An 11,760-nucleotide genomic window follows, 5' to 3' on the forward strand; every position below is an offset into this window, starting at 1 on the left:
GCTTACAAATACTGTGACATGTTAATGAATTGTACATATTTACAATTTATATTTACGTCTTATAACCGAAAGTAATAAAATTAAATTCCCTACTTACCTTTCGTCACATGAAGCAGTACAGAATATTAGTGTCGTAAACATAATTTATCTTTATATCTAAAAATATTGTCCAATAGTATTCAACAATTTATTACGACGTCGACGTAAAGTTACCAAATGCTTCTAGCTATTTTCAATGTAAATTATGCAAATAATAAAACAGGTAACACTAGAAGCACGGTGGCAAATTACGAAATAATGGTATATATAACTGCCGATAGAATAAAAAGAAGTTAGTAAATTAAATCAAAATGCTTATTAATCTTAGCCACACAATAGAATAATTTTTAGTATTATTAACTTACGTATATTTATGAGAAATATTATATATTTTTTTTCAATAAAGATCCACTTAAACTTCACAGCCCTAATGTTTTATGACACTTTCTAAATATACTAGAAATGCTCCAATTTAAATACTTGAAATGTATTCAATAAAATTTGCATTTTATTTTCACATTCTTGACCTTGTTTATCACATTATAATTAAGGAAATAAAAGACAAAACAATTAGTTATGGACTAGATAAAATGAAACCTGCTCAAGCCTGTTTTTTCGAATTCTAATTGTACTTTAAATAAAATAACTATTACAATACAAACCGTTACCAATTTTGTAACTCATTTGGTAAATGTGTTTATAAATTTAGTATCGAAAATTTGAATATAAAAATATTTGCTTAAATTTATTTTTTTAAACTATACGTGATAGAAAGCATTTTAATTGTATATTATTAACATTAAATACGAAAAAAAATATAGATTACTTTATTCTCTATTATTTATAAAAAAAGATGTAGGGGATTATTCGAAAAGTGACTCCACAAGACTTTTATATTTTGGAACATATGAGACGTTGAAATGTCGAGAAATGCGAAAAATTTGGGGGAATTTCTTCCTTTTCTACGGACGTTAGTGTTTGTGGGGGTTTCGATTGTCTTCACTCAATTTGAAACTTACTAACTCATGTGCCTTTCTGTGGAAAATTTTTGAAATTTAGCAGGGAATTTAGTTTTTAAGTGGATTGGTGGTATTAAATTTTGATGGTAAAAAGTCGAGTGCCATACGTGTCGTATCTCTAGTAAGGTGGGACTTAATGAAAATTTTTACTCGTTATTAGCATTTATAATCTTTTCTTTTGTAAATAACAACCAACTCAATTCTGAAAATTAGGCTTTTTGCTATTTTATAATAATTAATGTGTTTATTATTATTTATTATACAAACTAATATATTTGGTGGTTTTATCCATCCAGCCACTAGTAGTCTAGTTGTAAATGAACGAGTTAGGTACAAGTAGCCTACTGCAACGTAATACTACACGTATTTTACAACACAGGACAGTACCACTACTATCTTCACTTCAGTTATTAATGGCATATCTATCATTGATAACTGAAGTGAAGATTCGGGCTTCTGCAATTACATAATAACAGTAATTTTAAATCTTTTATAAACTTTTACTTTAGACAATTATATGTTTCCGTATATGCAGAATTTAAGTGTGTTAAAATACAATTATATAAAGACAGACATAATCAGATTTTTATTCGTGCATAATATAAAACGTTCTAAAATGCAAACAAATTTGTTTTAAAAAACACTAAAACTTGTTTTAAACGAATCTTTAATAAAACGGAAACCTGCGACAACCTCGACATCCCGGGATTCCAGTCTGTCAGGTTTTATTGTATACTGTTATTAAATAATACATTACATGCAATAAAATTAAATTGCTTGCTTTCCCGTCATAAAATAGCAAGCAACATATGTACTGGTGATTCATGTCTGTAATTAATTTTATAGCCATTTTTCTTTTTAAACTCACATACTATAAGATTTTAATACTGTAATACCAAAAGATAAGATAAATCAATTTTAAGTATATAATAGTATGAAAATGTATTATATTTTCCGATATCACGTATTTTAAAAGCAAAGGATAAACTAGCGAAACACAAAACATATAACGCCGTTTTAATAAGGTTACATCAATGTTATTCCGTGGCCATCTTTCCCTCTAACATCTACTGTATATTAAATTATATATTTTAGTTATTATATATCTGACCTTGTGGCCACAATGAAACATCTGGATGACCTTTCATAGATATTTGCACACAATTAAGACATTTTTATAAATTAACATGAAATGTATTTGACATTTTTAATAACATTAATTTTTCTTCACTTTCCCTATTTCCTACTTCCCTGTTTTTATCTTAAGTAATTACTCACGATAAAAACAATACATCAACTGTGCTTAGCACCTTTTATATACAGTATGATGATAAATTTGTAATTAATTATGTATTCTAGAAGACATTTATTTCGTTAAAACTAAATCACTTACAAAACTGAATTATAACTTATAACTTAACTTGATTCACAGAAAAATAATTAACACAATTGTAATATCCAATACGCTAAATAAATTTAATCTTAGTGTTTTATTTCTCGCTAACGAAATTTTAAATCGTCTTACACGTGGATAACTTGTAAATAAACGTGCATGTGAATTTTTATGGATTGCTGATGGTGTAAAAAGCGAAAAGATGGACTAAAGCAAGGTTTATCCTTTGTAAAAAAGTCGTATTTATATTTTTGTAAATTTATTAAATGTTTAAGCATGCATTGACGTAATAAATGTGTTTTGTATGTATTGTTATAAGCATGACGAATTATATGAAATGCCGGATTAGACATGGGCCGGATTACCGCTGGTCTACTGTATAATAGATAAACACATAACTATCAATGTAACTAGAAAATTACTACTCATCTGTCGATTGTAACTGCAGGAAACTGGGAAACTAGGTCATATTATGTTACGTTAGGTTTTCGGTAAATTAATTTACTTTCAAGTCTAGTATTTGCGTTAAAGTGATTATACATTTCGAAACTTTAAATGCACAGTGCTTGATATATCGCCCACTATTGACAGAGTGGATAACATCGCTGAACACTGATAGTTTGTATTGGGTTCGCACCTCGCAAATGGGCCGGTAACGAAGAAGAATTCTAATTAATTATCAAATTTCACAGCGAGTCGTTAATGAACTTAAATTCTCTTTTATATTTTCACAATTCTAAGGAATAAATAAGATTTATACTTACGAAATTGATAAACATAAATGTAACATTCGTCCTGATCCAGTATTGGCAAAACACGCATTATATTCATGTCTAAAACATGCTTCAACTTGGAAGGTGGAAGATTCTTAAAGTATTGGGGATAATCTATTCTAGTGTTGAAGTACTTTTTGAGTAACTGAAGAGATCTTTGAAGGTCAAATTTTCTAGCACGAAGAAAACCAAGGAGAAACATATCCTGTGTCATATCTTTTACAGGATCAAATTAATTAAAATTTCCTTCCTTACTATCATTTACAGTATTTATAAAAACTCATATCTATTATTAAAATTAAGCCTTTTTCCATTAAAATAATTAACACACACAGCGCTACACACGATTTTAATTATAAGCGAATGTATTTTATTGTTTTCATAATTAACTTGGGAGATTATACCAACTACCTCCGCTTTCCTGTTTGAATCTAATAATGTTTGTGAAGTTTTTGGATATTCTTCGTTCTGTACGTACGTATTACCATAAAAATTATGAAACAAAGTCCTTCTGAATTTATCCCAGAATACGAATGAATTCGTACAGACTACTGTATCCATACTTACTGAAGTTATTAAGTACAGTACAAGATTCTTAACAATATAATCAAAAGTGTAGAGAAGAAAATTTCGCTTTCTAAGGAAACAGTTTTGTTAATTCTTTCTTGTACATTTCCAAATATTTTTAATTTGGTAAAAATTATTTGTATTTTTCATCTCATGAAAATATAATACTAGTATTGTATCTTACTTAATATTAAATAGGAGTTTGTATATTTTGAATAGAAATTCCAAATTCTTGCCGTTATAAAGAAGCATCTAGTCAAGATTTATAAAGTTTTCATGAAATGGATGACAGATTTCATTTCTTAAGTTAAGCCAAGGTACAACAGAAAGATTTTTAGTGTAAAATAGACTCATAGGCGAATATTCTAACACTTTTTTATTAATAAAAAATAAGTGTTAATGAACAATTTCCCTTAAATACTAGTTTTATTCTTTTATGTAGGTTTGCTGATCGAATGTTAAACATAAGCCTTTTGCAGATATTAAGTAAAGAAATTTCGATGTTACTAAAATTAGTTACATAATATGAAGACATAACTCTTTTAACGATATAGGAATATTTCTATAAAAATATATTAGAATTGAAATCTATTTGGTTATCTTTTTTATCTTAAAAATTGACTTCATCATTAGTACTTAAAAATGAGTAATTTCGAATTCAGAATCTTCTTTCAAAGCAGCTATGAAAGCTTCTGGATTGTCGGCATGACATTGAAATTTTTCTTCTGATTTCTCTATAAATTTCTTTACTTTTTCGTCTTCTGCATCTTCGCGAATGTATCTAAATGTACCCTCAGTAAAATTCTTATTTCTCTTTTCTTCGTACAATTTCACGTATTCTTCGTTTCTTATAAACAACTCTTCGTTAGATTTAAGCATGTTACTGGCTTCACTGGAATCGAAATCGGTTAAATTCCCTCCATATTCTGAAGGCAAGAAGTCTGGGTTGACGAATTTGTGTAGAGATTCCATGTCAGAATGAATATGAAACTGTAAGTAAAATCATAATTCAGAAATTTATTAAATCTGCATAAATTGTCAAGGAAGTTGTAATTACTTACTCTCTTTTGGAGTTTAGATGATAAAAGTGGAAACATAATACTTAAAAATGCCTTTATGATGATATTCAAGTTAACAAAGTGTACGTCTTTATATCGAAGCTGATAGGAATCTTTCTATAAAAATATATTACAATTGAAATCTATTTGGTTATCAATTCAAATGAAACCGCGAATATAGAAACAAATTGACCTATATGGCATTGTAATATATTATTGTACAAGTTTTTTAACATTGACGTTCCTAATAATAGCATATTGTTCCACCAATAAAAGATCTGGATAGGAACAGTGGAGATAATGTCCATACCATACCCACATGACATTATATTTATTATAAAAATTACATCTCGACATTTAATTCTATCTGTCGTTATTTTCTAATGGGATGGAAGAGTGTTAAATATGTTACTATTTAGTATTTTGAAAAATACTGATTATAATGAATTATACTGCAAATTTGTAGTATGCTGTAATTTGTTTAGAAAATAATAAATGTTTAGAAATTGCATAAGTCCATAAAACGACCAAAAATTATGTGCGTATAAGTTTTTAACTATTATGTTAGGCATTCCTCAAGGTATAATGTAGTTTTAAAATAACTAAAGTGACCTCAATCTTCATTGCAATGTACGAGATAATGTTATTCAGACAATATAATGGTTACCTATGTCATGTGAGTAGTGAATTTATAATTAATGCAAACAATGTTATTTAGGCTATATATTTATGCATTAAATAAAAACCGTCAACCTCAAATTAGTAGTGACTTGCCCCTGTACATCATACTTTTTCTTTAACAATAGAGTCGTGTCGGTCATCTATTAACGAGCCACAGAGGAAAACAATTGTGATTTCAATTCAAAAATTTTCTCCTGAAAGGAATTAGATTGATGACTATATTGCTAATAGGAAAAGTATGATGTACAGGAGTAAACACTATTAATTTGAAGTTGAGAACATATATTTTAAATTAAATAAATTTAAAAAGATGATTAGAAATTGCAGCCCGGCATTGTGAAGATGTCACAATAAATAATTGCTCGTTTAATCTTATCGTTTTATCAGAGTATTTTGCTTATTAACCCATATAATGTTAACTTGTATTTAATCTGTGCTCTTTAGCATTCATTTATGTTCTACAAATGTTTCAAAAAGCATTTTGTTGGATTATTTCCAACAATAGATAACCTTTCTAAATTGCTTCACATGTATCCTATTTCCGTCACTGTAAATCAGAAAGACGAAACGACTGTTCGAATATTTAAATTTTTCTCACAGACGAAGGAACGAAAATGAGCTACGTCATGAGATATTTTCTCTTAGTTTTGGTATTTATCTTACTGTCTGTTTTCAATTTTTATTCTCTCTTGTTAGTAAATTCAGTAATTGCTATCAAATTCAATACACTGCATATTGTCACAACTGCCTATTGTCAATTATCACACTTCTTAATAGTAATAATATAATTTAAAGTCCTTGGGTAAAGGACATAGTAACTCCGTTTGTTAAAAATTGTTAAGTTTACATATACAACAGATAAAATTTCCACTTTCGTAATCCAGAATCATTCATAGATTGTCATTCAACTTCTAATATCAACTTAAATCTAATCTTACCACACATAATTTGTACGAAAATACAGAACAAATTGAGAACTTTACAGTAATTTTCTTATAAACATGAATAATGAGTTAACATCTTCTTCCCCCAATGTCTTTAAATACTTGATTTACACAATAAGTAAATATATTTCTATATATTAACATTATTCTAATCAGAAATTACTCACAAGAATAAAAGTCACCATTGAATGGACGACCCTAGGGAAATAATGATAGAAGTGTGTCAAAGCTAAACCCGCTGAGTCAATAATACATACGATTTTCTTTTCTTGACATCTATGAAAATTTAACTGAAAATCCAGTACGAGCATTATAGCACGCAATACCTCAACACCACTTGCAATAGAAGTATCCCAGTTACCTATAAAAGAAATTGCACAAAACATTTTCAAGACCTCATTGAAATTTATTCAAATAAATTCTGAATTTTAAGAATTTCAATCGAAAATTAAATTTATTATTTCTACAATATATTCCGAAATTAGCAAATAAAACGGAAACTCGTTATCACAAACGAGTTAAAAAAACTAAAACAAATACTGCTGTATATATAGTATAACATAGCATAATACATAAAAACATAACTTCTATGTAACTAGAAAATTAGTTGATTTGTTTGATGAAACCGTGTCTCTTTCTATAATTTAGGCTTAGTAAACACTGGTGTTGTGTTGTGTTACGAAGACACAACACTCGTGTTTACTAAGCCTAGAAAATTAGTAGGGGAGAGCGGGGTTACAAGTTCCGTTTTTTAATCAACCTTATATTTTGTTAAGGAAACATAATTCTAGCATAAGTATTAAAAGATTAAAATTTAGTAATATATCTAACTTTGTTATAAATGCAGTTTTTGGAGTTGATTTTTTGTAAGTTTTTTTATAATTAATAATACAATACCTAAAGTCGGAAAGTAACAACTTACCCCGGTTCGGGGCTAGTTGTTAACAGGGTGGGGCACAGGGCCGGATTTACCAATCCAGGGGCCCTGGGCACAAATTCGGTGGGGGTCCCCCCTTTAAGAGTAGGAAAATTTGATGATTTAGAAAATTTACACAAAATACTGTACTTTCAATTAGATTTGAACTAGGAAGTTGTAAATTTCATTTAAAAATAAGGTTATTGTAAACATACATATATTTTATCGTGTAAAACTAATTATTTTAATTTAACTGAAAAATACCTATGTGAAATTGTTTCCCGAAATTTTCCGATGTTTTATAGGTTTTTCCGGGTTTGGTTTTCTTTGCCTGTTGCCCTCATGATTAGGCCACACTAGGCTGTTGCGGTAGTATAAAAAAAATTATGTTTAAACATAATTTTTTTTAGTTTTGTGGGGGCCCCTATTTTGTGGGGGCCCTGGGCACAGGCTCCAAATGCCCTTATGTAAATCCGGCCCTGGTGGGGCAAGTTGTTACAAGATCTATGGAAGGTGTAATATGTAAAAAAACAATAATTTATTTAACTAAGTATGTATTTAAAGACTAATCAATAATATCTTATCAGTAATTAGTTGCTTTTCTTAAATTTATTATAAAGAAAACATTTTTACGTTTCAACATTTATAACTTTTACTTAAAGAAAAGGGGAGAAAGGAACATCCTTTCCAAGTTCTTGTATAACACCAGAAGTTGCAGGCAAATTTACAACTCCCGATTACCCTGGCTGATCCAAGATTTGTCTTTCGTCAGTAAAGCTTACATTTAACAAATACTCTGCTAACTTGTTTTCCTGTTCTTCAATAAAAACCAATCTTACTTTTTTGTAGCCAATCACAGCGTTTTCTACTCCAGATTTCAACTTCTTTACAAATCTATATAACGTCATATGACAAATATCTAATTCTCTGGCAACAGTTTTTATTTTTTAACCATCTTTAATAACTGCATCTGCAGCTCTTTGCATCAACTCCTGAGATACAGGAGTGTTGTTTTTCGAATATAAGTCCGCATACTGCAAAAGGAAAAAAACATTATTTTTACTGCATTACCGGTACAGATGAACTGGGGCAAGTTGTTCCAAGGTCACAACATGCCCCAAAGAAGGGAACATCTAGCCCCGATAGCACATGGGTTCAAAACAGCAACTACTAGATTAGGTTACGAGACATATACAGTTTTAGCGTAGTATATCAAGAAACTCGATATATTTTTGAATAAAAATACCAAACAACTAATCGCTAATTATTGAAATTCGCCAGATATATTAAAAATATCAAACACGAAAATATTTACTTATGTGGATCAGCGACGTACAGGCTCTCTTTCCAATGTACCGGACGTCACTGGCCTGATTAAGATAGCTGCTGTCGGTGCGCAGAAACGTTCGATTTCATGACATATTTACTAATTATATATATATTTTTTCCTTGTGGAGCTATTTCAATCGGAATAACTTACCCCGAAAACTTTTAGCCCCGCTCTCCCCTATTCATCTGTCAACTGTAGCTCCAGGAAACTGGGAAACAAGGTCACATTATGTTACGTTAGGTTTTCAGTAAATTAATTTACTTTTAAGTACAGTATTTGCGTTAAAGTGATTATACATTATTACGAAAGTTTAAATGCACAGTGCTTGATATATCGCCCACTATTGACAGAGTGGATAACATCGCTGAACACTGGTAGTTTGTATTGAGTTCGCATCTCGCAAATGGGCCGGTAACGAAGAAGAATTCTAATTAATTATCAAATTTCACAGCGAGTCGTTAATAAACTTAGTTTCTTCCTTATATATTCACGTTCTAATTCTAGAGAATAAATAAGATTTATACTTACGAAATTGATAAACATAAATGTAACATCCGTCCTGATCCAGTATTGGCAAAAAACGCATTATATTCATGTCTAAAACATGCTCCAACTTGGAAGGTAGAAGATTCTTAAAGTATTGGGGATAATCTATTCTAGTGTTGAAGTAATTTTTGAGTAACTGAAGAGATCTTTGAAGGTCAAATTTTCTAGCACGAAGAAAGCCAAGGAGAAAAATATCATCCATATGAAAGTTAATCCCTTGATCCCCTGTTGAAATTAGAAAGAAAAATAAATGAATTATTTTATAATAATAACTTTTAAAATACATAATTATGCATTAATATTAATATATTTATGTTTCTATTAACTGAAAGTTTTAAAAATCTGTACTTACTGATAACTTTTTTGAAATCTTTTAAGGCATTTTCATCATAAGGAAATTTTTCTTTTTCTTCTTCAAATATTGAATTCTTTATACTTATTTCAGTCATATTTTACTGAAAACTTAAAATAATTTTTTATTAGAAGATCTTATCTATTAACTACTACAGAAGAATAAAAAGTAGACTTTGATCTTAAGGTAAAATCTTACCTTATTTTCTTTTATTTTTTTAACTATAAATATTCATTTACAAATAATCACAGTTAAAGTAATGCATTTTTTTATTCGTCCAATCTGAATTTGCATTTAATACGCGAAAAATTCCTACATTCACATATGAGAGAAGGTCATACAAAAGAACATGCCTCATGCAAAATCAGGCTGAATGATCTTTGATAACAGATGAAATTATTGACTGTTTACACCTTTAATTTTGGAAATATCTTAGAGGGATCTGCATTTTTCATTGTGGAATGATGTTTACGAATGTACTTTATCAATGAATTCTCTTACATACATTTAATTATTATTATTATATCTAAGATAAAGTTTTATATTGAGCAGTTCTACGATATTTTAAATACAGAATACATAACTTTTATATAACTTATATAACATATTTTCTTAATAAATTGTAGTAATTTGTTACCTGTGTACAAAATGCATAATAATAATCGCTAAATCGTACAAATTTATAGCTTATAATCGAAAGTAATAAAAATTAAATATCGTACTTACCTTTCGTCACGTGAAAGAGTGAAGAATATTAATTGCACAAAACCATTTATATTTGGATATATTGTCCAATAGAATGCTTTAGTTTAATATGACGTCGTAGTAGAATTAAAATATGCTTGTAACTAATAAATTATGCAAATAATTAAACAGCAAACGGTAGAAGCGTGGTGAAGAATTACTAAATAAAAGTTTTATGAAACTCGAAAGATCAGAAAAAAATAGTAAATTAGAACAAAATATTTATTAATCGTAGCCACACATGCAATAATTTTTACTTGCGTTAACTTTATATGACTCTGGAAAATATCATTAGGTATTGTACCTGTACATGAGAAGCAATGGGTTTAATTTACTTGTTTACATTAATAAAATAGCCAGAAGCATAACCAGTATTTATTATTATATCCAGTTTTCCATTGTTTAAGAAATAGGACATTTTACTTTAACGTCAATGCATAATGATTTCAATTTTTAATAACATGAAAACAAAAACGAAAATAATTTTTAGTTTCTATATAATAGCAAATGTATGTATTATTATATAAATATTTTCCTTACATCGGGGTATAATGACATCGCACTATATAACGAGGAGCTATTATACTGTTGTCACCTTATTTGTCACATTAATATTACTTCACTATTCAGTATTTTTTTTCTTCTGAAGTGAACCTACAGAAGAAGAAAAAAATGTTTATATAAGAGGGGAAGATGTCCCTTGAACAGTAATCTTATAAATTTAATATAATATTCTGTTGTAACTAAATATAATTTGTGATAGTCGAATGAAGAAAACGAAAAGGTAACAGCCAGGCGTGCACCCCATTTTTTAAGAAAATGTGTTTTAATATTATACTAATTAATTGATATTTTAGAAACTATAAACAACAGAATAAAAAGGCGTGTCTCGTAGAATAGGTTCAATGCACACCTGCAGTTCCTGTTATGTAACAATTGCAGGAATACAAAAAGGAAGTAACACTAAGAATATTCAAAAAACCAAATGTTTCTTGAACAGTCAGGCGTAGAATTATATTTGAAGCGTGCAAATTAAAGTATTACACAGAAATTTTAGTTTATTTTTGTAATATCTTTGCCACTGAAAACAACTAAAGAAGCCTGATAAACCGCACAGCACTTTTATATCGGAATAATTAATTATTCTAGTCCCGTTATACAACTCTTATTTCTCCACTTTTCAAGGTAAATACTACATCTTAACATTTTCTCTATATTTATTTTTATGGCTCATATCACGTAAACATTGCTAGTATATAAATGAGAAAATATATGTGGAATTTTTAAAATATTTGTGTTTATCGAAATAAATTAAACTAGAACTACTCGTACGTTTATCGAATTGTGTATTCTGGTCAGTAGTTTGCTGACCTTGTGGTCACAATTCAGACATCTCAA

The 11,760-nt window shown here is 28.9% G+C and overlaps 1 protein-coding gene across 1 annotated transcript; it reads right to left on the reverse strand.

The window, feature by feature from the left end:
- Positions 1 to 4,393: 4,393 nt before the first annotated feature.
- Positions 4,394 to 9,717, reverse strand: LOC136973609 (alpha-tocopherol transfer protein-like). Its single transcript, XM_067268347.1, has 5 exons — positions 9,619 to 9,717; positions 9,249 to 9,491; positions 6,642 to 6,835; positions 4,853 to 4,966; positions 4,394 to 4,781 (listed from the first exon to the last, which is right to left on the reverse strand). Exons 1-5 carry the CDS (start codon positions 9,713 to 9,715, stop codon positions 4,428 to 4,430), a joined length of 1,002 nt encoding a protein of 333 aa, XP_067124448.1. The 5' UTR covers positions 9,716 to 9,717; the 3' UTR covers positions 4,394 to 4,427.
- Between the last annotated feature and the right edge of the window lie 2,043 nt (positions 9,718 to 11,760).

The sequence above is a fragment of the Centruroides vittatus genome, unplaced genomic scaffold (assembly GCF_030686945.1).
Source record: "Centruroides vittatus isolate TY-2023 unplaced genomic scaffold, ASM3068694v2 contig_3247, whole genome shotgun sequence".
NCBI classification, from domain to species: Eukaryota; Metazoa; Arthropoda; class Arachnida; order Scorpiones; family Buthidae; genus Centruroides; species Centruroides vittatus.